This window comes from Rhinoderma darwinii, chromosome 11, assembly GCF_050947455.1.
Source record: "Rhinoderma darwinii isolate aRhiDar2 chromosome 11, aRhiDar2.hap1, whole genome shotgun sequence".
NCBI classification, from domain to species: domain Eukaryota; kingdom Metazoa; phylum Chordata; class Amphibia; order Anura; family Rhinodermatidae; genus Rhinoderma; species Rhinoderma darwinii.
In genome coordinates, this window is record NC_134697.1 from 24,974,248 (window position 1) to 24,999,817 (window position 25,570).

Below are 25,570 nucleotides of genomic sequence, written 5' to 3' on the forward strand. Positions count from 1 at the left end.
ATTATAAAACGACAGAATGACTATTTTTTTTGGTCACTTTATATCCCACAAAAAATTTAATAAAAAGTGATAAAAAAAGTCTCTTGTAGCCCAAAATGGTACTAATAGAAACTACAGCTCACCCCGCAAAAAATAAGCCCTCATTATGAGTGGTGTACTCCATCGTTGGAAAAATAATAACATTATGGCTCTCAAAATGTTTCGCAACAAAACACAAATTTTATTTTTAACAATAAGTTTCTTCCTTGTAAGAGTAGTAAAACATAAAAAAACAATATCAATTTGCTATTGCCGTAATCGTATTGACTGGTAGAATAGAGTTAACATGCCATTTTTACAGTATGGCAAAAGCCGTAAAAACAAAACCCATCAAAAGATTGAGGCATTATTACCAACTACAGACCAATATCACTCTTGAACACAGATATTAAAATCCTGGCCAAGATTATGGCGACTAGGATAAACTGCTTCCTTGACGTTATTATCCATGGGGACCAGGCTGGCTTTGTCCCAGGCAGACAGACAAGTGATTGCACCAAGAGAGTTATATCTCTGATTCATGTAGCTCGTAGGAGAAATGTGGCCTCAATGCTTCTCTCGCTCGATATTCAAAAAGCCTTCGACACGATATCCTGGTCATACATGGATTTTGCCTTGGGGAAGTGGGGCTTCCAGCGTCACTTTATGTCCTGGGTGCATGCCCTCTATTCCAACCCTACAGCCAAAGTTTGCTATGCTGGCTATCAGTCTGCTCCCTTTCCTATTGAACGGGGCACTAGACAAGGATGTCCGCTATCTCCCATTCTATTTATTTTGGCTCTTGAGCCCTTGGCTATGATGATACGCCAAAATCAGAACATCAAAGGGTTGGAGGTGGCGGGCATGCAACATAAAATGTCCCTTTTTGCTGACGACATGCTACTAATGCTCTCCCAACCTACTGTTTCCCTTCCCAACCTAATGAAAACTTTATCCGACTTTGCCTCAATTTCTGGGCTAACAATTAACCCTACAAAATCAATCGCCTTAAATATTAATCTCTCCCAACAAGTCCTACACTCCATACGTAACCATTTTCCTTTTCAGTGGGCCAGACACTCATTAAATTATCTGGGTATTCACCTGACTCCCTCATATGCTCAGCTATATTCTGCCAATTATCCCTCCCTGATCCGCTCCCTCACCTCTTCTATGACATCATGGCAACACACTTACCTCTCTTGGGTTGGACGGATTTCTGCGGTTAAAATGACCATCCTCCCCAGGCTTCTTTACCTATTTCAAACCCTGCCGATAAAAGTCCCACCACACATGTTACGTCTCCTTCAGAACCGTATATCCTCGTTTATCTGGCGTGGCACACGTCCTAGAATATCCAGGTCCACTCTCTGCTCGCTGAAGACAGACGGGGGATTGGGTGTTCCTAATATCTCTAAATATTATCAAGCAGCCATGATAGCATCCTTGCCTAAATTACACGTTTCGGTAAATATGCCTCTATGGGTGTACCTGGATATTCCGGAGGTGTCGCCCACCCCGATACAATCTCTGCCCTGGATGCCACCATCCTTACGTCCTACACATCTCTCCCCTTCTCTTACACACATTTTAACGGTCTGGGACTCTATCAAATATTCCAGTAGATTGATTTCTCCACATCTTCCCCTTATTTCTATATGGCACAACCCTTTGTTCTCTCCTGGCGCAGACAACTATTATGCCTTTAAATGGTGGTGGTCGAATGACATACTTAGAGTTCACCAACTCTTCACGCCCACTCACTCTCGGATTCTCTCGTTCTGTGAACTCCAGACCTCTAAGCAGATCCCCAGTGGCGAGATATTCAGATATCTACAACTTAAAAACTGGATTACTTCTCTTCTTAACAACAGGGAAACATCTGACTCTTGCTCACAGTTCGAGAGAATCTGTAGTATCTGCCCAACCTCGAGAGGGATGATATCCCTCTTATACAAATGGCTCCTCAACAATCCATCCCCTACCCCTCATACATATGTGGACCGATGGCACCGGGACTTGGGGATGACGCTGGAACCGGCTGAGTGGCGTAGTATCTGGAGCACAGTTTCACATTGCTCTATCAATACGAATATCTTAGAATCCGCATATAAAGTTATGATGCGGTGGTACCTGGTCCCCAGCCGAATTGCGCATGCATTTCCCTCTTACCCTGCTTCCTGCTTTAGGGGATGCCCCGCGCCTGGTGACATGTTCCACATATGGTGGTCCTGCCCTAAACTCGTTAGATTCTGGAGCAGAGTCTTTGGTCTCGCTCAGAGTCTGTTTGGTATAATTTTGCATAAAGATCCTAAGTTAGCTCTCCTCCACCTTAAACCCTCTGATCTAACGCATGCACAATTTCAATTGTTTTCTTACATCCTATTGGCTGCCAAAATGACTATTGCCCACTCCTGGAAAAAGCAGTCAGTAATTTTTGCAGGTGTCAAAACCAGAATGGACCAAATATTTATAAACGAAAAACTCACAAGTATTTTATTGGATAGGATTGCCAGATTCGAGTTGCTTTGGCTGCCCTGGATCAATTACGCCTACTCTCACCTACCTGGTGCCATGATCACCGCCTTTTGACAATTTGCTAATGATTTTTCTCTAGATCTCTGGCCGACCACACCTTTACCTTTCCCTGTCTTTTTGTTCCCCTCTTTCCATTCCCTCTTTCCACTTCTCAATTTTGTTTCCTCTTTTTACATGCTCTTATCAACACCGTCCTGACTGTTTGACATACTGCCTAGTACATTTCTGTATCAGTTGCGATATATTATATATTGTGTATCTCCCCCCTTTTTTTTTTTTTTTGTGTATGTTTATGCAATATATTTCCTTACCTTGTTGAAAAAACTCAATAAAACTTGTTGAAAAGAAAAGATTGAGGCATTGCTGTTTTTTTCCTAATTCACCCCACGACTAATTTTTTTTGCAGTTTCCCAATACATTATATGGTACAATCAAGGGCACCGTAAAAAACTACAAGCCCTCATATGGCTATATCGACTGAAAAATAAAACTGTTTGGCATTTGGAAGGTGGGGAGGAAAAAATGAAAATAAAAAAAAATGTCTGGGTCCTGAAGGGGTTAAAGGCAATGTCTCATGTAATTAAAGGGGTTTGCCCATCAGGGACATTTATGGCATATACACATGATATGCCATAAATGTCAGATAGATGCGAGTCCTACCTCTGGGACCTGCATCTATCTCTAGAATGGGGCCCCCTGAAGCCCGGTCTACAGTTTTTTGGCTCCCGCTGCCTCCCGGCCACTTCCTGATTATATGGTTGGGAATTACAAAAACAGCCGAGCTCGCTGAGCTATGCGGTTTCTGTAACTCCAATAAAAGTGAACGGAGTTACGGAAGCAGCATAGCACGTGAGCTAAACTGTTTCCATAACTGCCATTTAATTCTATGGGAGTTACAGAAAAAGCGTAGCTCAGCGAGCTCGGCTGTTTTTGTAACTCCCAAACATCTAATCAGGAAGTGGCCGGGAGGCAGCGGGAGCCGAGAAGGTAGAACAGTGTTTAGGGGGCCCCATTCTAGAGATAGGTGCCGGTCCCAGTGGTGGGACCCGCATCTATCGTGCATTTAACCTGTGGATATGCAATAAATGTCCCTGATGGGAAAACCACTTAAATTTAAAATTTTATAACTACATGTATTAATATGTAATGACTTTATGTATAGATGTTTATAGAAGACAAATAGTGTGTTTAGTATATTTTTAATGTTGGAATTATTTCTTTTTACAAACTTCCCTGGGGCGGCTGTATTCAATGCATACAATTCCTTCTTATATTAAGAAAATAAAAAGGTACAGAACTCCGCTGTACTCGTAACCATCAGAGGTTACAGTCCCAAAAAAATCCAGAAAACCAAAGAAGATCACAGCATAACAAGAGTTCTTGGTGCAAAAATCGCTGTTTATTCACATCTTGACATCTGTAATGAAGTGCAATGTTTCAGCAGAACAAAGTATCTCATAATTGCAAAAGGCAGTTTGTTCTGTCGAAGCATTGCAATTCATTATGGATGTCAAGATGTGAATAAACAGCGATTTTTACACCAAGAAGTTCTTGTGATGCTGTGATCTTCTTTAGATTTTTCAAGTTTCTTCCTGCATGGTCTGTATAGATATTACCGGGAGTCTTAATAGGACTTAAAGCGACCCTCCAGTGCAAAAACATTTTTTTTACTATACATTGGAAATGTAGAGTTAACAACTGCTGTCCCGCTCCTGAATGATTAGTTCCAGAATTCCGGACCCCCATTTCCCACTCTCCAAGATGGCAGCAGCAGTCTCAGATCTTGTTATGGAGAGCGGTTATAGAAGTCTGAGACACACCACCACCTCCTCCACTGTTCTCCGGACCAGAGCTGATTATGTTGGCCCCTGTATCAGCGCTGCGTCCAGCAGTGCCAACATCATCAGCGCTTGTCCATCGGAGGGAGTGGAGGGGGTGGGGGCATGTCTTCTAAAGAAGCTCTCCATAGCAAAGTCTGAAACCGCAGCCATGTTGGAGAGTGCAAAACAGGAGACAGGAACGGAGGCCCGATCATTCGAGATCGGAGCAGCAGGTAAGTTGACTATACATATCCAATCTGTAGTCACATTTTATTATTTTTGGACTTTGCAGTCAAATTAATGGTCAAAAAAGTAGTGTCTAGTAAGAGGTGGAATATAGGTTCCTCCCACGTAGACGAGAGGATGACAGCGGAACTGCATACAGTTCTTTATCAGTGTATATAGTGAATATTGTTTCTATACTGCCTTATCTACACCTCCAGCAGTACAATAGAGATGTCGTCTTCATTAAATCCTCGACTCTCATGATAATGATTGGACTCTGCTGGCGGAGAATGAAGATTAGCTGTAATACCAGAGACAGTCTATAGACAAGAGTGGAGCAGTTACTGGGGAATAAAAGTAGACCCTTTTTTCTAGTCCTTAACAACCCCTTTAATGGTTACATTTTAGCAACTCCATTGATATATTTTATTCTCTTTTTAAATTGTAGTGCATTATATCGCCTGTGACAGTCCTATATGTGTTAAAACTCATTGAGATCTCCCACACAGCAAGCTTCTTCCATGATAGAAACTTGAGAATAGCGTCTGCTCAGGACTAAGGCTGGCCATACACAGTTGTTCGACAGCTACCTACCCTGACCTCCTCATAAACATGTACACTTGGCTTGGCTGGGCGTGCATGTGTATTTCAATGGGTGAGTGAGATAAGCTGCTGCCAGACCCCTCCAACAGCGGCTTATCTTCAGGCAGAACAAAATCCAACATTGTCAATTCTTTTTTTCTCCGACACTGGCCATGGGGGAGAGGTAGCCAGTAGGCCCCATATATCTGGATTCATTTTTTTATATATTGAATGGTATTTTTTAGAATTTGGTCTAATAAAACTTTATATTTTATTTACAAAAAGACTTAGAGACTCAAGTCCCTTATATTGGTAATGTATATTTAAAGAGTACAGTTATGTTACTTTAGGGGACCTACAATGTAAAATGGGGTGTATGTATGCCTTGTGGATAGGTTAGAGGCCCCATATATTGTTGGTGGATCCCATCAATATTAATTAGCCTGACCGTAATAGGGGCTCAATCAAGGAGGTGACCAAAGAGTTTCTCTCCTGAGCAGAAGACAACACCTTATAACTATTAGGCTTCGTTCACATCTGTGTCGGGACTCCGTTCATGGGTTCTGTCGGACCTTTCCGTCAGGGGAACCAATGAACGGAAACCAAACTGAAACCATAGGTTTTCATTTGCATCACAATTGATTTCAATGGTGACGGATCCGTTACAAAAGGTTTCCGCTTGTCAACGTTGTGTAAGAGTTCCGTTGTTTTGACAGAATCAATACCATAGTCGACTATGCTATTCATTCCGTCAAAACAACGGAACAAACGGAAACCATTTGCAACGGATCCGTCACCATTGAAATCAATTGTGATGCAAAAGGAAACCTATGGTTTCCATTTGTTTCAGTTTGGTTTCCGTTCATGGGTTCCCCTGACAGAAAGGTCAGACGGAACCCGCGCAGATGTGAACAAAGCCTTACATAGTAAATATTATAAAATAATATAACAAAATAATACTACTAAAAAATGATATAGTAATTTAGTTGTTATTGTCTTCTAGGGAATTTCCAGATCATCTTTTTATGGCATGATCGTTTTGGTTCTGACAGGCTGGAAAACCTCAGGCCTCATGCACACGACCGTGCAGTATTTACGATCAGTAAATACTGCACGAAAGGGCCACGGAGTGTCCTCCACCTTTGCGGACCGTGCGCACAGTAACGGTGCGACATGTCCTATTTTTTGCGGGTCAATTCTACGGCCTGGACACACACACACCCGTAAATATACCGGAAGGTGTCCGTGGCCGATAGAAATAAATGTGTCAGGATTTTATCCGCAATTGCGGATCCATAATTGTGGATTAAAACTATGGTCGTGTGGATGAGGCCTTAACCCCTTCCCGACATTTGTCGTAAGTATACGTCATGGAAAGCCAGTGCTTCCCGCAAAATGTCGTATACTTACGACAAATGTTTGGCACCGGCTCAGAAGCGGAGTCGGTGCCATAATCGTAGGATCTCAGCTGTATCTTACAGCTGACATCCGGCTGTAATGGCGGGGACCGAAATTAGCTTCGATCCCCGCCATTAACCCCTTAAGTGCAGCGCTCAAACGCGATCGCTGCACTTAAGTTGTTTGCAGCTCATCGGAACTCCAGCAATGAAATTGCCGGTGTTCCGGTGGCTGCAATGGCAACCGGAGGCCTAATACTGGCCTCCCGGCCTGCCTAGCACGGAAGCCGGTCAAGATCCGCCCGGCGGCGGAGCCTGATCGGCTTCCGTAGCTGCAGGCAAGATGGCGCTGGGTCAGGAGCTGATCCGGCGTCATCAGCGGTGGAAGTCAGCTGTATGTTACAGCTGACATCCACCTGTAACGGCAGGAACCGGAGCTAGCTCCGATCCCTGCCATTAACCCCTTCGATGCAGAAATCGAAAGCGATTGCTGCATCGCAGCGGTTACTAGCAGATCGCCAGCCCTGACAGGCAATCAGGACTGGCGACTGCTGCTATGGCAACAGGACACACAATGGTCTCCTGCTCTGCCATTATGGAAGACGATTTAGGCCCCGCCGGGAGGCGATGCCTACTCGGCTTGCTGTCAGTGACTGACTGACAGATCTAATACATTGCACTACATAAGTAGTGCAATGTATTAGAAAAAAAAAATCTGACAGTTGGACCTTCAAGTCCCCTAGTGGGACTTGAGAAAAAGTGTAAAAAAAGTATAAAAAAGTGTAAAAAAAAGTGAAAAAAATAAAAGTTGGAAAACAATAAAAGTTTGAAGTAATAAAATAAAACACAATCCCCCTTTAATTCTTATCAAGTCCTTTATTATTGAAAAACAATAATAAACCATACGTATTTGGTATCACCGTGACCGTAACAACCTGAGGTATCAAAATATTATATTATTTATTGCACGCGGTGAACAGCGTAAAAAAAAACTATAAAAAAACTTTACCAGAGTTTCTGTTTTTTGGTCACTTTGCCCTACAAATATTGGAATAAAAATTGATCAAAAAGTCGCACGTATGCAAAAATAGTACCTATAAAAACTATAGCTCGTCCCACATAAAACAAGCTCTCATACAGCTGTGTCGACAAAAAAAATTAAAAATTATGGTTCTCACAACTTGGCGACAGAAAAAATACATTCTTTTTACAAAAGTAATTTTATTGTGCAAAAAGTTGTAAAACATAAAAAAGTGTTATAAATTAGGTATCGCCGGAATCGTACTGACCCGCATAATAAAGTTAACATGTAATTTATAATGCATGGTGAACGCTGTATAAAAAAAAAACCTAAAAAATGTGTGCCAGAATTGCGTTTTTTTGTTTACCTGGCATCCCAAAAAATAGGATAAAAAGGTGATCAAAAAGTTGCAAGTACCCCAAAATGGTACCAATAACTACAGCTCGTCCCACAACAAACCAGCCCTCATACCACTACGTCTATGAAAAAATACAATTAGTTAAGGCTCCGATAAGTCAGGAAATAAAAAAATATGCAGTTGTGCAGGTCCGAGGGGAACGTTTCTTCTGTTTCAAGAGGCGATTTATCGGGGCCCTAAAATTAGGGAACCAGGAAGGGTAGGGCCCAAACATATCTGCTGGAAGCGAGGGTGCCCGCATTATACCAGTACAACACTTCCCAGCAAAATTCCCCAAACTGCAAAGGTGCGGAGTGTGGACCAAAAGTTGGATAAGAAAGGACGCCATATATCAGTGCGACACCGTCCTGTGCAGAAAGGATTGCTTCACAGCGTAACACACATCTATGGATCTTTTTTTTTTTTTTTTTTTTTTTTTTTATACCCCATTATTATACCACCTGACTATGCCCCTGATGTACTCTGCCCAGATTACATGTACCCCCACATTATAAACGGAAACACCAGCAATACTCAAACAAATCTACTACCAAGCAAAATCCGCTCTCTAAAAGCCAAATGGCGCTCCCTCCGTTCTGTACCCTACAGCGTGCCCAAACAGCAGTTTCCTTCCACATATATGGCATCGTCATACCTGGGAGAACCCTTTTAACAATTTTTGGGGTGTGTGTCTCCAGCGTCATAAGCTGGGCATGACATATTTGCCACTGAATGGTATATCTAGGGAAAAATATAAATTTTTAATTTGCATCATCCGCAGTGCAATCATATATGGAAAAGACCTGTGGGGTGAAAATGCTCACTACAACCCTTAATAAATGCCTTGAGGGGTGCAGTTTCCATAATGGGGTCACTTCTCAGGGGTTTCTTTTTATTATTTCACATCTGAGCTTCTGCAATTGTGAACCAACACTTTGTAAATCGCCAAATTAGGCCTCAATTTGACATGGTACGCTTTCACTCCTGAGCCTGGTCGAATGTCCAGGCAAAAGATTAGTGCCCCATGTAGGGTGATTCTAAAACCAGGAAACCCAGCGTAATAATTAGAGAGCTGTCTTGTTATGGTGGCACAAGCCGGGCACCACCTATTGGCATATCTATGGGAAAAAAATCCCATTTTCAATCTGCAACATCGAGTGCACACTAATTTCTGCAAAATACCTGCAGGGTTAAAATGCTTACTACACCCCTAGGTAAATCCATTGAGGGGCATAGTTTCCAAAATTGGGTCGCTTCTGGGGGGTTTCCACTGTTTTAGGTCCACAGGCGCCCAGAAACCAATCCAGCAACATCTGCACTCCAAATGGCGGTCCTTCCCTTCTGAGCCCTGCCGTTTGCCCAAACAGCAGTTTATGACCACATATGGGGTATTGCCGTGCTCGGGAGAAATTGCTTTACAAACGTTGGGTTCTTTTTTTCCTTTATTTGTTGAGAAAATGAAAAAATTAGCACTAAAGCTACGTCTTATTGAAGAAAAAGGATTGTTTTTATTTTCACTGCCCAATTCTAATAAATTCTATGAAACATCTGTGGGGTCAAAATGCTTACTACACCCCTAGATGAATTCCTCAAGACGTGTAGTTTCCTAAATGGAGTCACTTTTTGGGCGTTTTCATTGTTCTGTCCCCTCAGGGGCTTTGTAAATGCGACATGGCCTCCGCAAACCATTCCTGCTAAATGTGATCTCCAAAAGCCAAATAGCGCTCTTTCCCTTCTAAGCCTTGCCGTGTGTCCAAACAGCCGGTTATTACCACATGTGGGGTATTGTTTTACTCGAGAGAAATTGCTTTACAAATTTTGCGGTGCTTTTTCTCCTTCAGTCCTTGTGGAAATGAGAAAAAATTAGCTAAACCTACATTTTCTTTGAAAAAATGTAGACTTTTATTTTCAGGGCCTAATTCCAATAATTTCTGTAAAAAAACTGTGGGGTCAAATCGCTCACTATACCCCTAGATAATTTCCTCAATGGGTGTAGTCTCCAAAATGGGGTCATTTGTGGGGGGTTTCCACTGTTTTGTCCCCTCAGGGGCTTTGTAAATGCGACATGGCCTCCGCAAACCATTCCTGCTAAATTTGAGCTCCAAAAGCCAAATGGCGCTCTTTCCCTTCTCAGCCTCGCCGTATGTCCAAACAGCCGTTTATTACCACATGTGGGGTATTGTTTTACTCGGGAGAAATTGCTTTACAGATTGTGCGGTGCTTTTTCTCCTTTAGTCCTTGTGGAAATTAGAAAAATAAATAAATTGCTAAACCTACATTTTCTTTGAAAAAATGTAGATTTTCATTTTCACGGCCTACTTCCAATAATTTCTGCAAAAAACCAGTGCGGTCAAAATGCTCACTGTACCCCTAGATAATTTCCTTGAGGTGTGTAGTTTCCCAGATGGGGTCACTTTTGGGGGATTTTTACTGTTTTGGCACCGCAAGAGCCCTTCAAACCTGACATGGTGCCTAAAATATATTCTAACAAAAACAAGGCTCCAAAATCATCTAGGTGCTCCTTTGCTTCTGAGGCCGGTGCGTCAGTCCAGTAGCACGCTACGGCCACATGTGGGATATTTCCTAAAACTGCAGAAACTGGGCAACAAATATTAAGTTGCATTTCTCTGGTAAAACCTTCTGTGCTATAAAAAAAATTGTATTAAAAATGTATTTCTGCAAAAAAATATGACATTTGTACATTTTACCTCTACTTTGCTTTAATTCCTGTGAAATGTGTAAAGGGTTAAGACATTTTCTAAATGCTGTTTTGAATACTTTGAGCGGTGAAGTTTTTAAAATGGGGTGACTTTTTGGGGGTTTCTAATATATAAGGCCCTGAAAGCCACTTCACAACTGAACTGGCCCCTGTAAAAATAGCCTTTTGAAATTTTCTTGAAAATGTGAGAAATTGCTGCTAAAGTTCTAAGCCTTGTGATGTCATAGAAAAATAAAAGGATGTTCAAAAAACGATGCCAATCTAAAGTAGACATATGGGGGATGTTAATTAGCAACAATTTTGTGTGGTATAACTGCCTGTCTTACAAGCAGATACATTTAAATTGAGAAAAATGCAAATTTTTGCAATTTTTCGCACATTTTTGGTGTTTTTCACAATTAAATACTGAACATGTCGAGCAAATTTTGCCAGTAACTTAAAGTGCAATGTGTCACGAGAAAACAATCTCAGAATCGCTTGGATAGGTGAAAAATGTCAGATTTGAAAAATGAGGCTCTGTCAGGAAGGTCAAAAGTGGCTAAAGAGGGAAGGGGTTAAAGGATATAGAAGTATAAACATGTTGTCCCATCTGAATAAGTTCATCTTACGGTAAAGGGCTTAGATTTTTAGCTTTCCAGGGAAGCTATAAAAAGATTTATAAATTATTTTACTCAGATCAAAGCTGGTTAGTGTAGCTATAGCAACAAGGCAACGCTGTCAAGTTAAATTCTGTTACATATTTTGTTACTTTGTTCTACAAATAGAGCCAAAGTCATTGCAGCAAAGTAAATTACAATGTTTTAAAGAGAAATTCTCCCCGGTCTATATTTATACATTTATGGAATACGAATTTATAAACCAAACTTTAAAGGTTAACAAAATGACCTCTGAACACCATATTTTGGCAGTAAGTGCAGTTGTCACTTCCATAGCCCATCAGATTGTTCCTTTGAGTGGCCCACGCGGCATTCACTATATAATAACATAGGCTGCAGGTTGTGCCGTGTCAACTTAAATACATTCTTAAAAGGAGTGATTTCATTAAAACAACCCTTGTAAAAATGTTTCTCAGGGCAGTAAATGAGCAAGAGATATGAGCATTCTATTATATTCTCATTTGAACACTATTTTACAGTCTCTATTATAGCCAAGAGCTGCATTTATAGTTTTTCTGGTTGCTTTTGAAAACAAAAAGGTGTGTCTGTCAACTAGTTTGTTGACAGACATGCCCCTAAAAAGCTTAGGTGAGCTCCTAAAATGCACTGGATGAGTTAGTTTTTCCTACTGTACAATGCCTGGTGTAAAGAGGACACAAATTAGGCTCTTCTAGATAGATTCGTTGAATAGTATTCTATCAGTTGTGCTATTGTTTATTTATTTCTCTTGAACGTATTTAATGACTGATATTGGAAAACCTAAAAACATAACTTTTTTATTTTATGCTTTGTAAAAATTGTTTGACAAATTGGCTGTGCTATTTTACGCTGCCGTGTGCGGGTTTAATAGAAGAACTACCTGGCCATGGACGTTCTATTTAAACCCGCAGACCGCATCGGTGGTAAATGGCGAGATCAATGCTAGATATGCTGCCAAACTCTGAAAAATTGTTTAGCCATGTTTAACTGCTTTAGCAAAAATGACCTTGGATAAGAGTTTTGAGTCAGATAGAGTCTCTATAAGCAATCTTAGGATCAGGAAGGGACAGGTAGCTTACCGCTATTTTCTCAGCACCTGTCTTTCTTTTCAGTTAGACAAGCAGGGCCAAAATTAAAAAAAATCGAAAGAAAATTAAATTCTATCTAAGCTTGAAATGACATGTAGCATATGCTAAAGTTGAAAGGTGATACACATTTTCAATCCACCAAGTCAACCTATTAGAAATGTATCTCTATTATTTTGTCTATAATACATAGAGGTAACATTGTATAATAACAGAGATATAACTAGACTTTCCTTCACCTGGAGTAAAGATTCAGCCCACTGCTCTAGTGCTGTATATAATCACCCTGGTGGAGTGGTTTGTGGGTGCCTACCTTGGCACTGAGCGTCTAGGGTTCATGCCCCGCTGGGCCCCTCCCTCTAAGCTAAGCTTCTGAACATATTAGGTTGTATTTTTGTATTTTATTTTTTATTACTTTTTTTTAATTTCTATAGAACTATGTTTACTTCTTGAATGTAAGGCTCTGTTCACATCTCTGTCACGGTTTATTTCTAACGATGCAGTGTCGAATCACTCATAGGACAGATACCAATGGCGCCCGACGGATCCTATTTACTTACAGTGGGGTCCGTCGGTTTCAGCTGTGGTGTCTGTCATTTTAACAGGAAGAATAGCACTGCATGGAGCGCTATGTTTCCTGTCAAATTTGCTAGAATCTGTGACGGAGCATCAACCACAGATGTGGACAGAGCCTTAGACTAGCAACCATGAAGAATGCAAATTTTCATTTACCTATCAAAAAATGAAACACACTAAATGAAATGTACTGTAAATCTTGTCAGATTTTGTCAGGAGATAAAATATTACATGAATTAATTCATGTACAAAAAGTTTGAACAAATGCTTATAAATAAATCGTTTTTTTTATCACGGTGACGGACATGGAGTCTGTTGGAAAACCTCCATAATGATCTCCATAATAGTCTAAGCAGCAAAGTCACCCCTAGGACTCGGCTTATATGTTCACGCTTTCAGGAAGAAAAAAAATAATATATGTTCTTACCTTGCCAAAGCTTCCCTTACCAATTGCCCGGAGAATTTGAAAATGATCCAAGTTCACTACAAGGAGAATAAAATCTGAATTAATAGACTGTAAACAGATCTACAAAAGCTTTCTTACCACAACACTAAAGTTACTATTGTATTACATTTTAACAGTATGGAATAGGCATCTTTACTTAGAGAAAAGTTTATGCACATGAGAGGCCACTAAAACTAACTTCAACTAAAAACACAAGGGATTTAATTTCTACATTTTTGATGAAAAGTTTTAAATATTGAAATAGAGAACAGATAGATAAATAAATAGGTAGATATTTTACATTAAACTATTAAAGTAATCGATTACAAAGAAGAGCATATAAAAGGAAAGAAAACAGAAAAAAAGGTCAAGTGAAATGCTAAATTTGAAGAAGGAAGGATTGAACATTATTTAATAATTTTTTCAGCAGGTGAGTTATATTGTCAGCTATTGTACGGCCTCTTCTAACAATATCCACAGAAGAAGCCTTTGTTCAGAATACAGAGACCTAAGGATCACAGATTTTAACTCTCCCTCCAGGGATCCCTTTACAAGCTCCATTCCTCTAAAAGTACAGAATTTCTACCAAGTTCTTAAAACTATTAACCCTTTGTTGGCATATTAACAGAGACATATGTCCTATATGTAATAAACATTTCTCTGTAAGGCCTTGTTCACACTTTGCATTTTGTTGCAGTGCTACAGAATTAATACACGATAAGAGGAAACTCATAAAGCCTTCAATTATTCTTCTGATTTGATTCTGATTTTGTTTCAAAAAACAAAAAAAGTGTGAACTTAGCCTCCTGTATATTAGTACTGAATGCACAGGAAAAGGAAAATACACTAGGCAATTATTAGAGCTCTGACATAGTATATACACTATTCAACATTGAAATTGCAGCACCAAGAAGGAAAAGTTTTGGAATTGTGGAAATCACTGGATCGATAGACAGGTTAATGATTTGCAAATTATAAAAACATAGAAACAAAATATTCCAAACATCCTTATTTATTCAGTATCGAGTATGGAATGCGATCAGTGAGGTTATAAATGGTTGTCTGAGGAATGTTATGCCACAGTGAATGCACTTGGGCATAAAAATAAATCAAGATTGGCTGCTGGCAGTTTACTTTGCAATTGCCAACCAATAACGTCCCAGATGTGCTCGACTGGAGACAAGTCCGGGGACGCTGCAGGCCATGGTAGCACGTTTAGACCATGCAGGCTGCTCATAGTAGCACAAGTAACATGCGGCCTGGCATTGTCCTGTTGAAAAACGACTTCTGGGAAACTATGGTATAATGGCGTTCCACTGATTCCACGACCAAATCAATGTAACGCCAAGCTGTTAGTGTACCTGAAATGAAGATTAGAGGGGTCCGGCTACCGTGCATTATGTTACCCCCCACCATAATCCCGGGAGGTCGAACCTGTGTGGTGTTCCCTTTTGAAGGGCCTCTACATGACATTGCCCTGCCCACGTGTATTCCAGGCCAATCTCTGGCTGTCATTGCTTCCGAGACAAAAGCGGGACTCATCGCTGAAGTGGATAGACCTCCATTCCAGCCTATATTGCCGTCTTGCTTTGCACCATTATAGCCTTTGAGAGTGGTGGCATGTGGTCAATGGAACACCTGTAGCTGGACCTCTGGCTTGTAGCCCAATGTCGTGCAAGCACCTTCTGATGGTTTGTGTTGACACTGGTTGCCGCCCTAGGCTTGGGATGTGATGTCCAATTTCACTTGCAGTACAGAATGGATCACTACGTGCCATTTTTCCAATCAGACGATCCATCCCTGCAGAGGTTCACCTCCACGCACCTCTTGCGGTCATTCCCATTCGTTGTTTTCTGCCAACCTCCTTGACATGCATTGTTGAACAGTGCTGACGTCTAGGCGCGTAGTGATCTGCCGGAGTGATAAACCACGGTCTCTCAGGTCAAGGATTCTGTCCCTCGCAGTTTGGGAGAAGTGGCGATAACTGGCACGTCGACGAACAGGACGCATCGCACAATCATCCAACACCATTTGATCAGATTTATTAGGCTTCATGTGGCTGAAAAACACTGCTTTCAATCTGGCTTTTATGTCCCTCCCACATGCCGCTGATTGGAGCAAGGTGCTTGAAAATTTGATCATTTGCAGATCTTAGCGACACATGATACTTGCTCGATTTGCATAACCTTATGGCTTGCCCTTCTTGGCGTTGCTCTTTCAATGTTGAGGAGTGAATGTACCTCCAAAGTATCTAAGAAATAAAAGATAGGCAGCACTGTGCATGATGCACATAACAGCTTCAAACTTTTGCTCCACCCTCATATTGCCCATATTTATGTATATATGAATATACAACCTACCATAGTGCCTGGATGAATTCCCTGGCTAAGAGAGTGCCCTTTAAATTGCACCTCCAAACTAGAAGTATGCTTTTTGTTTTACTAGGTTGAATTGATTTGTTTCAAGTCAAAGAACACTTCAGGCAGAACATATACAATCTTCTATGCCTCCTGCAGGGCAAGAAGGGGCAGTGCTTAATACAGGGATCGGTAACTGGACAGAACTGATTGCCACTGAATCTCCTGCCACATGACACGCACAAATGTCAATCCTTAGACAAGCCCTTTAAGTGTTGTATCAATGGAGATAAAGCAACCAGTTTGCTCTAAATGTTTGAAAGCTATTGCTTTCACTAGCAATATATTGTTATTTTCAGTTCTAGGACTTCTGCACACAGCAGAACCATTTGCAGGAGATTTTACGAAGGTAGACAGGGGCCCATTCGACTCTGCCGTATGGTGCTTCATATGGTGCCTTATGCCAGAGATATTCTCTCTTAGAAGAGATGCTTCTAGGGGAGAATAGCTCCATAATAAGGTATCTGATGGAGCATGCCACTAATCCGACAGAAAAGGCAGTGTATGTCTCCGTAAGAAATTAGAGACATCTAGAGGTATAGTAGGGCCCCATAAAAGTCTTATTACTGCTGAATACAACTCGGAGGTTGTACAGGGGCCGTAATATGGCCATAAGCATGAGCCCAATGGAATACAAAATTATCAGTGACCACTGGCTATCCAGAGTCAGGGTCTTGAAAAAATTTTTTTTTATCTCAGTGACCCCGGTAAGTGACTTGGAAGGAGTAGGACATGGAGCTTAGCTTCAGTCACACTTGAATTTTCTTCTTAATGCACGGGGCATATAAGAGCGTCCTCTTCTTATATGATGTGAATCACTAAGCTCAAGGTTAAAAGTGACAGCTGCGAGACCAGTTACAAAATAGCTATTCATTAATTACATATTAAAAACTGGATAGTGTTAATGAATAACTAATGAAATGTAATAAACGAACTTGTAGAAATTGGCCTAATGCCACTGACTGTTCTAACTCTTAACTATATTGTACTTTGCAAATTTTGAAATTGTCTTGAAATTCTAAGGACAAAGCAATGACAACTGTGTTTACTTTAAAACTCCAAATGTTACCACGTTGGCACAGGCATTATGGTAAACGGGAAATACATAAAACTTAGCTACGGTCTGCTAGTAATAATATTTAAAGTGCCACTGTCATAAAATATATCACTAGAGATACAGGCATCTAGAAGATATTTAAGGAAAATATGAATAGCAGAAGCAGAGTAGCAGCTTCCCTCAGTGACATGGCAGCCCCTTTATTCTGCTGATTGGTAGGGGACCAGGTGCTTAGTTTTGTCCTGGAGAACTCCATTAAATTGGACATGTATTGCCTGTGGATGTACCCTTAGGGTATGTTCACACGCTTAACAAAAAACGTCTGAAAATACGGAGCTGTTTTCAAGGGAAAACAGCTCCTGATTTTCAGACGTTTTTTTAAGCAGCTTGCGTTTTTCGCTGAGTTTTTACGGCTGTTCTTGGAGCGGTTTTCAATAGAGTCTATGAAAAATGGCTCCAAAAACGTCCCAAGAAGTGTCCTGCAGTTCTTTTGACGAGCCATCATTTTACGCACCGTATTTTGACAGCGATGCGTAAAATTACGGCTCGTGGGAACAGAACATCGTAAAACCCATTGAAAGCAGTGGGCAGATGTTTGTAGGCGTATTAAGGGCGTTTTTTCAGGCGTAATTCGAGGCGTAAAACGCCCGAATTACGTCTGAAAATAGGCCGTGTAAACATACCCTTAAGCGGACAGGTGTAAGCTTACATGCTGTTTGGCTACTGGAAGCCCCTGGTTCCTAACTCCTATGTCTGACACCTATTCCGATGTCATCAAATATGACATCATTTACATTCCAGAAGTAGTATTCTAGCATTGCTGTTTCCAGCTGCTCTCTTTTTATTTTCTATGATGAATTAATTGTCAGTCATTAAGCATTTATCGGTTATTATGTCGTCATCATCACATTTTCCAGAATCTACAAAGTATGTAGAACTACTATGAAAGGCACCCGGGTGGTCCTGACAACATGACAGAAATCAACAGTTGGCACTGTAAGTGATAATTGACTCTACTCTTCACTAGATTTTGGTATATCAATGTCGGACTTTGCATTCATTCAAATAAATAATGAAGTTTGACAACTGTGTTGGACTAGATGGTCTGGATTGCCCTCACAATTCTAGTTCATCCCAAGTGGTATAAGGTGGGGTGTCGCTCTCAGTGAGAATGTATTTAGGGTGCTGTACGGGCCAGTGATGGAAACTCAATGTGTGTGAAGCTCCCGATGAACAATTCGGATGATGAAGCTGCTTCCAGAGACAGCTAGGAACGGAGAGAGGAGTGCTGTATTTATAGTCCATTTCTATGAGCTTGTATGGCCTGCACTTCACAGAAGTTGCTCTTAGACAACAGCAGAACTTACAGTTGACCAGTTGACTGACATGTTGGAGAGGTGGCATCCTAGGGCAGTGTCATGTTGCAAGTGACTGAGAACTTCGGTATTGCCAATTTTACTGCTTATGTTTACAGCGGCTGCAAACCCATTTATAAGAGTAGGTGTCCATCTACTTTTAATCATGTATCGTTTATCAAACATAAAAATGTAAGTTTACTTTTGTTAAACAATATAAACAAATATATCAAAAATTATATATTTGGGAGATGCATAAACAGCAATTCCTTTGTAGTGGTAGCCTGTAACTGTGATAACACATAAATCTGCATAGAAGCTGTAGACACAAAATGCATATATTATTTTAGATGCATTGGAGCAATAAAAAGATGGGATTACAGGTTCAACTATAACCATATATAACTAAAAATATAACTAAATAAAGGCTCTGTTAACATCACACTAAGTCGCAAGGACTATTCCCCGACATAAACCTCCCATGTATACCGCCAATGTCCCCCACTGTTTAGCCATACACTAGTATATGTTGGCAATGGGCCATTGGCCAGAATTTAAAAAAAATAATATTTAGTGCAGTGTACATTTATTTTGCGGTGCCCCTCCCTATATAGTAAAAAATAAAAGGTATGCAGAACCATACCACCCTGACGGAGGCCAAAAGGAAATTATTTTGGCCTCTGTTGGGTGAAAGTGGGCCTAGGCTACGTTGTGCATTTGGCAAACCGGTTTACATTTCATGATGTGATCGATGCTAAACATCATTTAGATAAAGCACTGTTCACATCTGCATCAGAGGCTCATTCAGAACCGCCGTAGTCGAATACTTTGCTTTTGATAGGAAAAATACAGCCGCATGCAGCGCAATTTTTTCCGTCAAAACAATGAAGAACACAGCAGAACACTTTGGACCATATTATAAGACAATGGGTTCAGTTGGGCGTTGCTGGTATTTGTTGTGTGACGTATCCGTCACGGCGTTGTCTCTTTAGTTATAAATTTATAACGGAATTATATATAAATTTATAACAAAAGCCACAACGCAGATGTGAAAAGAACCTGAAACAGTCTGCAGTGCCTGGATCATATAAATAAACCAATAACAATAGTATGAGCTAATAAGCACAAAAGTTATACATATAACTCATTCCACTAAAAAGCATGCGACAATAATGACATGTAACTACAGGGAGGGTGAGGTTTCTTCTACTTTGGTGGTCGCAGCAGAATGATCGTCTGGGAGGAACACCTGGGAATTTATAGACAATGCGGATCCCGCCACTATGACTGACGGACGGATTCCAAGCTGGAGACAGAAAAGAATCTTCGTACAGTTAATCCTTACAATCAAAAAGGTAAGTACCATTAATAACATTGGAATCCCATGAGCCCCGTATGTTTCATTAACTCCTGGTGCCTGTCATTCTGGATATATAAACAGCCATAATAGAGAATAGATGAAACTTGTGGTAAATAATAGGATGCTACAGAACAAGATATAGCAATGATGCACAAGCCGTTTTTCCATAGTATATTTTCTCCTGTTTTTTTTTTGTTAGTCAATCTTTACAGCTATATCTGTATTGTCACAGAAAACCTTTGCTGCCACCCTGATCCTTTGCTTTCATTGCTGTCAGTGCTTTAATGATATTGAACGATTTCCCTAAGTCTTTGTTATTTGTACATCTCAGGTGTTGTATTTTACAGAATCTCTTTATAATAGGATGCACATTACTTTCTAAACTAACAGGCGGAGAAATATTTCCCTCATTGCTGAAATATTCACTTAGAACTAGGTTATTAAGGCCGATCTGAAGGTCACAGTGGTAGAAGGATCAGCTATTCATGAATCATATTTAGAATTATGCCTGTAGCACTATGTTAATGCAGTAAGTTACTCGTAAACAAAAACAGCTGCATTCACACTGTATTTGGTAGAAATACTCTCTCATATGTTGTTTTTGGGTTTTTTCATTAAAACTGGGAATTTTTCCCTCCTCCTTTGTGCTGGAACACGCTCCAACACATATGGAAGAGTGGATCTCTTGAATGCAGTGTTTAGGTTCCTCTTCGGTAAAGTTGATGTACATATATCTGAAAGTTTCATACCATTGGAAGTTGGTTTATGTTGGATGCAGGATCATGAATAGAGGAGGTGTCCCCATACCGAAATAAGGTGTTCCCCTTTCTGGCGGTTGTTTACACCCTAACCACAGTGTTGCCACCGTTCGAAAATTCCATTACAGTGTGTAAAAAGGTTTACTTTATTTTGGGTGAGCCCATACCATACACCGTGTTCCAAATTATTATGCACATTGGATTTAAGTGTCATAAACATTTAATTATTAGTTTTTCAATTAAACTCATGGATGGTATTGTGTCTTAGGGCTCTTTGGATCATTGTAATCAATCTCAGACACCTGTGATAATTAGTTTGCCAGGTGTGCCCAATCAAAGGAAAACTACTTAAGAAGGATGTTCCACATTATTAAGCAGGCCACAGGTTTCAAGCAATATGGGAAAGAAAAAGGATCTCTCTGCTGCCGAAAAGTGTGAAATATTGCAATACCTTGGACAAGGTATGAAAACATTGGATATTTCAAGGAAACTTAGGCGTGATCATCGTACTGTGAAAAGATTTGTGGGTGATTCAGAGCACAGACGGGTTCGTTCAGATAAAGGCATAATGAGGAAGGTTTCTGCCAGACAAATTAATAGGATTAGGATAGCAGCTGCTAAAATCCCATTGCAAAGCAGCAAACAGGTATTTGACGCCGCTGGTGCCTCTGGAGTCCCGCGAACCTCAAGGTGTAGGATCCTCCAGAGGTTTGCAAGTGTGCATAAAGCTATTATTCGACCACCCCTAAACAATGCTCACAAGCAGATACGGTTGGAGTGGGCTCAGAAACACACGAAGACTAATTTTCAAACATTGTTGTTTACTGATGAGTGCCGTGCAACCCTGGATGGTCCAGATGGATGGAGTAGTGGATGGTGGGTGAATGGCGACCATGTCCCAACAAGGCTGCGACGTCAGCAAGGAGGTGGCGGAGTCATGTTTTGGGCTGGAATCATGGGGAGAGAGCTGGTAGGCCCCTTTAGGGTCCCTGACGGTGTGAAAATGACCTCTGCAAAGTATGTAGAGTTTATGACTACCACTTTCTTCCGCGGTACAAAAAAAAGAACTGTGCCTTCCGTAGCAAAATTATCTTCATTCATGACAATGCACCATCTCATGCTGCAAAGAATACATCTGTGTCATTGGCTGCTATGGGCATAAAAAAGGAGAGAAACTCATGGTGTGGCCCCCATGTTCCCGTGACCTCAACCCTATTGAGAACCTTTGGAGCATCCTCAAGCAAAATATCTATGAGGGTGGGAGGCAGTTCACATCAAAACAGAAGCTGCAAAGATATTCAAGCAGAAACTATCCAAATATTCACAAATTCAATGGATGCAAGAATTGTGAAGGTGATATCAAAGAAGGGGTCCTATGTTAACATGTAACTTGGCCTGCTAAGTTTTTTTGGATTGAAAGATCTTTTGATTTCTGTAAATATGACCCCCTGATGCTGCAAATTCAACAAATTACCATTTTAGTTCTCTTTACAACCTTTAAAATATTTTGATCTCTGTTGTGCATAATCATTTGAAACAGTGCATTTTGAGTTTTTTACTTCTAAAAAAAATCTGTTATCATTAGGAAATTTGTTCAATAAAATTTGCATTATGCTCCAACGGTTGATGGCTTGAAGATTATACTGACTGTCATTTGCATAGACTATTTAGGAAAATCAGCGAAAAATAACATTTGCATAATAATTTGGAACGCGGTGTATGTTTAGCGGGTCCATGGGAGAAGGGAAACAGAATATAAATTGGGTAATGTGTATTTACACTTATGTAAAATGAAGAGCACTATGTTTGGTAGCAGGTTTGCACATTATCGCCTATTAAATAGGGAACTTTGATTTTATGAGTGAAACTTTTTAACTCCCATGCAGCGACTCGTGGCTAGCGGGTTGGTGGAAGCCCACAGATGAGTTTGGGCCAATAACTTGTATGGACCTTTGTCAGCAGCACTGCCTATACTGCCCTGATGGCAGCACTGCACAGTGCCGTCCTGAGTAGGTTGGGCATGACAGGCATTTCTTCTTTGACTCATGAAACTGTAATCATGTTTTCAGTACGGGACAGTATTTCAGCGGGGAGGTAGGGACTCCTAGCATCATACATAACTCTGATTCTAGGAACTCCAGCTCCGTTAGCTGTGTTTGGTCTGGGAAATGCGGCCGACATATGGTCCATGTATCAGAGACCAAACACTGTCACGTGCAAAATTAATAGTTAGATTTTTTTTTTTTGGTGTAAAGTTACTGAAAAATAATGATGACACAAAAATTACAATAAACACATTGTTAGACTTTATTAAACATCAAAACACAGTAAGTAGCTGACATATTTAATATCCACCTAACCGTTATAACCTATATAATACTGTGAACGTATTATTTATGGTTATCGATAAATGCTGTAAATAGAATTGGTGCAATAGTTTTTTTGCTGTATGAAAGTAATGCAACGCTTACTTATGTTTATGGCAAAATGGCGCCTACAAACAACACAGCTCATCTCGCAAGAAAAACAAGACCTCATACAGCTACGTTCACATTAAAATAAGTTATGGCGGTTATGGCTATGAATTTGAGAAGGCAAAATACAAAAAAAAATAATAATCTACTGGTACAAGTACAGCACCCACATTTCCAGGAACTGCTGGTCCCCATGCCGCCCCAGACATCTAAAAAAAAAAAAATGCCTTTAATCACTGCTCCTCTGTCTTCTTTTGCCTGCAGGGGGTCTGCCCCAGATCCCCCAGCGTCAGGACGTTGTGCGCTGCGTCATACATAATGTCCGGATGCTGCCGGTCGTCAGGCCCTTGTATGCAGAACGGCACAGAGCGCCCAATGTGGCGGCATGAGGGTATCTGGGCCAGGCTTCCACTGGTCCCTGGCACCGTTACAGCCCCTGCGATCGCTACGCCACTTTGTCAGCAGTAAAAGGATTAAATTACAGACTTTGAGGCATACATTTTTACAAAAAAAAACACAGACACAAAAACGTGATGAAAATGTCAACGGCGTCATAAATGATGTATTGTATATAGGGTGGATGAAAGACGTTGAAGCATAGGGAGGCCCACTGTAAATCTATTGCCCAAGGACCCACATAAACCTAGAAACTGCCCTGCCCTATATTGTTCCTGTAACAGGAAAGTTACTTACACTTGTCATGTAGTTACTACATCAAGTTTAGGCTTCAAAAGTGGTAAACACCCAGTACATATACACATGTATTTTTTCTTCTCATTATTACTATAGTTTACTGTCAACCTGTGATCCAAAGACACCAGATGGTATCAGTTGAGCATGGGTCATCAAATCCCAAATTACCTACCCCCTAAAATGGAACATATAAGGTACAAATTCTACTTTCCCATTACATAGTTGATAAGGTATGATAAAGACACAGGTCTATCAAGTCCAACCTATAATCCTACCGTATTAATCCAGGCAAAACCTCCCTGACTCCAAATATTGAAATCAGAATAAATCCCTGAATCATTATCTCCAGAATCCAGTACTCATAACCTGTAATATTATATTTTTCAAGCAAGGCATCAAGGCCCTACTTAAACTTATTTAATGAATCAACCATCACAACTGTCATGGCTATGCGGTATGTACACCCACTGGGCCACTCCGCCGTAGTGTAGTAGCAGCTGGTGAAGCAAAATATCAATGACCGTGACTAGATAAAGTACCTGGGTCGCTGGCTTTTGCCGGATAACCAGAAGCAAGCTGGTGCCGAACTATCAGAACTTGTCTCGGATACTGGACTTGAACACAGAAGTCATGTCGGATAATGGACTTGGCAAGGACACCGGACACAGAGGGTGAAGTCGTCTCAGACAATGGACTTGGACACAGAAGTAGTCTCTGACAGTGGACTTAATACGGACACTGGACTCAGATACAGGATACAGCTAGGGAACCATTTAAATGACAGACAAAGATACAACATTGCTCAGGCACTGAGGAAATGCGCAGGGTTTCTGTTAAAGGCAAGGGTGCTCAGGGATAGGCTTGACACGAGTGCGCGCACCCTATAGGACAGCCAGGACGAGAAAACAGAGACCACAGCGTTCCGGCGTCCAAGGGAAGGGGGATGCCGTTGAAGGGACTCAGTTCTGCTGTCGTGGCCGCTGTTAGGGGGGGGGGGGATGCCGGTTGTCTGCAGCCACTACAACAAACCTTTTTTCCTCCAGACGTAGAGGATGCCCCCTTGTCCTTGTTACAGGCCTAGGTTTAAAAAGATCATTGGAAAGACCTCTGTACTGTCCATCTTTATATTTGTACATTGTAATTAGATCACCCCTAAGCCATCTTTTTTCTAAACTGAATAGCCCCAAGTTGGATAATTTTCCTTGGCACCCCAATCCGCCCATTCACTTAATTACCTTGGTTGCCCTTCCAGCTCAGCCATGTCCTTCTTATACACAGGTGCCCAAAATTTTACATAATATTCCATGAGTAGTCTGACTGGTGATTTGTATAGAGGCAAAACTATGTTCTTGTCATAAGCATCTATGCCTCTTTTGATGCATCCCATGATTTTATTTGCCTTGGCAGCAGCTGCCTGGCACTGGTTGCTAAAGGTAAATGTACTGTCGACCAATATCCCCAAATCTTTTTCAGTAGTAGTTTTACCCATTGTTTTACAATTTAATGCATAATTGTAAAATTTGTTCCCTCGGCCCAAGTGCATAACCTTACACTTATCCACATTAAAGTTAACTTTCCATTTCTCTGCCCAAACGTCAAGTTTCCCCAAAAGCAATACATTTCCAGCCCTGTGTTAATAATCTAAGTTTAAACAGTCATTTTGGAATGGTTCCTAAACTAGGGAATATGTCTTTAAAATTATAGATATGCCCATTGGTAGACACAGTAAAACTGTAGACAAAATATAGATCTAGACGTTCTAAAATAATAAAACTACTGATAGCGAAAGATCTTGTCTATAACTACGGCTGATTTATTCGCCATTTCTGCAGCTGCTAAACTGAGGTCAATAATACTGCATGAGTGTTTATATTGTTGGTTTGTAACACTCTCATTGTAGCTTTGGTAGGAAAGTTCATTTTATTTGCACAGGAAATTACTTTGTGGGTTGTAATCAAAGCATTTCATGTAGGACTGTGTTTAATTTAGTAAATCAAT

The 25,570-nt window shown here is 40.7% G+C and overlaps 1 protein-coding gene across 6 annotated transcripts in view; it reads right to left on the minus strand.

Moving 5' to 3' along the window:
- STK32C (serine/threonine kinase 32C) overlaps positions 1-25,570 on the minus strand; it is a 210,020-nt gene that overhangs the window by 76,659 nt on the left and 107,791 nt on the right. For all 6 annotated transcript variants that reach the window (XM_075843173.1, XM_075843174.1, XM_075843177.1 and 3 more), the window contains one exon: positions 13,441-13,496. In XM_075843173.1, coding sequence (XP_075699288.1) covers positions 13,441-13,496 — 56 coding nt within the window. Of the gene's footprint in view, positions 1-13,440; positions 13,497-25,570 lie in introns of those variants that run through there.